This window comes from Zingiber officinale, chromosome 7B (genome assembly GCF_018446385.1).
Source record: "Zingiber officinale cultivar Zhangliang chromosome 7B, Zo_v1.1, whole genome shotgun sequence".
Classification (NCBI taxonomy): Eukaryota; Viridiplantae; Streptophyta; class Magnoliopsida; order Zingiberales; family Zingiberaceae; genus Zingiber; species Zingiber officinale.
Genome location: NC_055999.1, coordinates 80,951,530 through 80,954,177, shown reverse-complemented (window position 1 = coordinate 80,954,177; position 2,648 = coordinate 80,951,530). Strand labels below are relative to the sequence as shown.

Sequence of the window (2,648 nt, the reverse complement as noted above, 5' to 3'; positions counted from 1 at the left end):
ATGAATTCGTCCAATCTATAGCGGGGGTGGAGGTGGTAGCACTGTCAAAGGCTGCTGCACACCTGAGCATGAGCTTGAGCCTGCCACAGAGGCGGTATCGGATACTGAGCCAAAGATGGATAGGAGGGTTGAGTCTGATATTGAACCAGTGGCTGGGGCTGTGACTGGTACTGAACCAGTGGCTGGGGCTGCAGCTGATACTGCACTAGCGGCTGAGGCTGAGGCTGAAACTGATACTGCCCCTATGTTAGATATTGAGGTCCCGAGATAGGACTCTGTGATACCATAAAAGCACTGGAGTGCTCCTGTCCGTGCATACCATATGCAGCTACTACAAGGGGGTCTGCCCTCTGTTGGCGATGCGAAGATTGGGCCTTCTGCCCCCCTCACTGAGTCCCTGTCTGACTATACTATCCTCCCTGAACAGAAACCCCGGAAGCCATGTGCTGATCCTTTAGCGAATAATCTCGGCTCATGTGCCCAGGCAGTTTGTAATAGTAGTAAACTAACTGTCCCAAGGTGCAAGTTGATGTGATGTGATCCCTAGACCCACATTGAGTGCAGTGCACGTCACCGGTGGACTATTTCTGGTTCTGCTGAGATGACCGAAAATGTCTTGATGAGGTCCGCCCTGACTTCTGAGACCAGCCAGATGCCCCAAAAGTACCCTGACCTAACTGACTGCAACCACTCTGGTGTTGTCCGGTAGCCTATAGCTGTTGGATCTGTCCTGAAGTCTGATTTGTCTGCTTCCTTTTCTTGTTCGCACTAGTTCTCTGCTGAGCTGACTCGATCATCAGGGCTCTGTCCAATGCCTCTATGTAAGATGAATTTCCAAAACCTGCAATCTTTACTTGCAGATGTCCATCCAGTCCCTGGATAAACTGAAGCATATGTGATCTGTCCTCAGCAACTAACTCTGGATAAAATCTGGCTAATCGATTAAATTAAGTGTTATATTCCATCACTGTACGGTTGTTCTGCCAAAGACTCAGAAAATCCTGACGGCGTGTCATCTGATATGACCGTGAAAAATAGTGACTCTCAAAAGCCTCTATGAATCTTGCCCAGGTGATGTGCTGCTTGCCTATGATCGAGCACTGCATGTCCCACCAGATATCAGCCTCGTCCCGTAAATGGTAAGTAGCAAGATCTGCCTTCTCCCACTCAGAGCATGCCATATAGAAGAAAGTCCACTCCATAGTTTTTATCCAAGACTGAGCTACGCTCAGATCAGTCTCTTCGTGGAATAGCGTGAATCAGCTTTTCACCGACTCTACCAAAGTTGGGATCCGAGCTCGTGCCGCAATCATATCAGTAAGGTGAGTAGGGATCGCTGCGGGAACTGACGGAACCACTGGAGCTGGTACTACAAGTGGTACCGCTGGATAGGCCGAGGAAGGTACCCCTGGTGTCACTGCATAAGCTGGGGCAGGTACCGCTGGTGGCACTATAGGGTCAATATAGGCAGAATGACTGGAGGTACGGTAGGTGGTGGTACCAGATAAGAAGACTGCTGGTGCGGGTGTCGGGTATGCAGTAGCAGACACAGGTGACGGTGGTGCCGGGTACGCAGTAGAAGGTAGAGGTGGTGGTGGTGCCGAGTAGCAAGTAGTAGGCACAGGTGGCGGTGGTGCCGGGTACGCAGCAGCAGGCACTGCAGGTGGAGGGGCTGGGTATGTCGATGGTGGTACCGCTGGTGGTACAGTGAATACTGTAGGTGTGGATAACTCTGGAGAAGGAATCGTCAGAATCCGAGAGCACGACACGCCCGCAGTACCATGAGGAGTCTGTCCCTGACCGACAGGCTCGATCCCAGCAGACCTCTCTGGTGACTCTGTCGTCAGAGATTCCAACGCTCTCTTGCATGACCGTCCTGCACCACGTCTCGGCATGGGAACACGTGTACTTCGCCTCATATGTATTATATTTATTACCTAGGTATTAATACAAGTACTAAGATTATAAAATTAATTTTCATACCTATTTGTCGTCTGGAGATGTTCCGTTGCTGCTAAGTCCCCAAATAAAACCTTGTCTAAGAATACCACGGAATTTCGAACATAAAAATCGAGGGAAATCTGTATAAATTCAAAAAATTAACCAGATTGACTCGCAAAACTAGGCTCTGATACTAAAATAAATTGTCACGCTCGGGGGAAGTCCCTGCCGGTAAAATTTCAGCAGCATCTCCCCTGTACGGATGACAATCTGAAACTTGTCAAAAATCCCTCAAGGCCTCTCAATCCTCGGCTAATACGGTCGGAATATATACAATAATTAAATAAACAATCCACGTAGTTTATATAGTACAGCCTCCGGCTGACAATATGCAAAAACTGGATAAACAAAGAAGTCCCTGCCGGTGAAATTTCTGTTGGGGTTGCAAGGTTGCAAACATAGTCCCATATTGAAAACACATGGAAAAGATCATGGGTTTATAAGAGAAAGATATCTCCATTGGCATGAGGCCTTTTGGGTAGAGCTCAAGAGCAAAACCATGAGGGCTTAGGCCTAAAGTGGACAATATCATGTCATTGTGGAGATATCTAAATTCTTTTCGATCCTACAATTGGTATCAGAGCCTGGACTGCCAGAAGGTTTAACCGCCAACTGTGCACAAGAGCTATGGTCTTATTGAACCATGT

At 48.2% G+C, this 2,648-nt stretch overlaps 1 protein-coding gene across 1 annotated transcript; it reads right to left on the bottom strand.

The window, feature by feature from the left end:
- Nucleotides 1-1,259: 1,259 nt before the first annotated feature.
- LOC122004479 (leucine-rich repeat extensin-like protein 3) lies at nucleotides 1,260-1,895 on the bottom strand. The gene has a single exon (XM_042559360.1). It carries the CDS (start codon nucleotides 1,893-1,895, stop codon nucleotides 1,260-1,262), a length of 636 nt encoding a protein of 211 aa, XP_042415294.1.
- Nucleotides 1,896-2,648: the final 753 nt, after the last annotated feature.

Bases quoted from the DNA above. Each gene is read 5' to 3' on its own strand.
- LOC122004479 (XM_042559360.1), bottom strand. From the start codon at position 1,895: ATGCCGAGACGTGGTGCAGGACGGTCATGCAAGAGAGCGTTGGAATCT.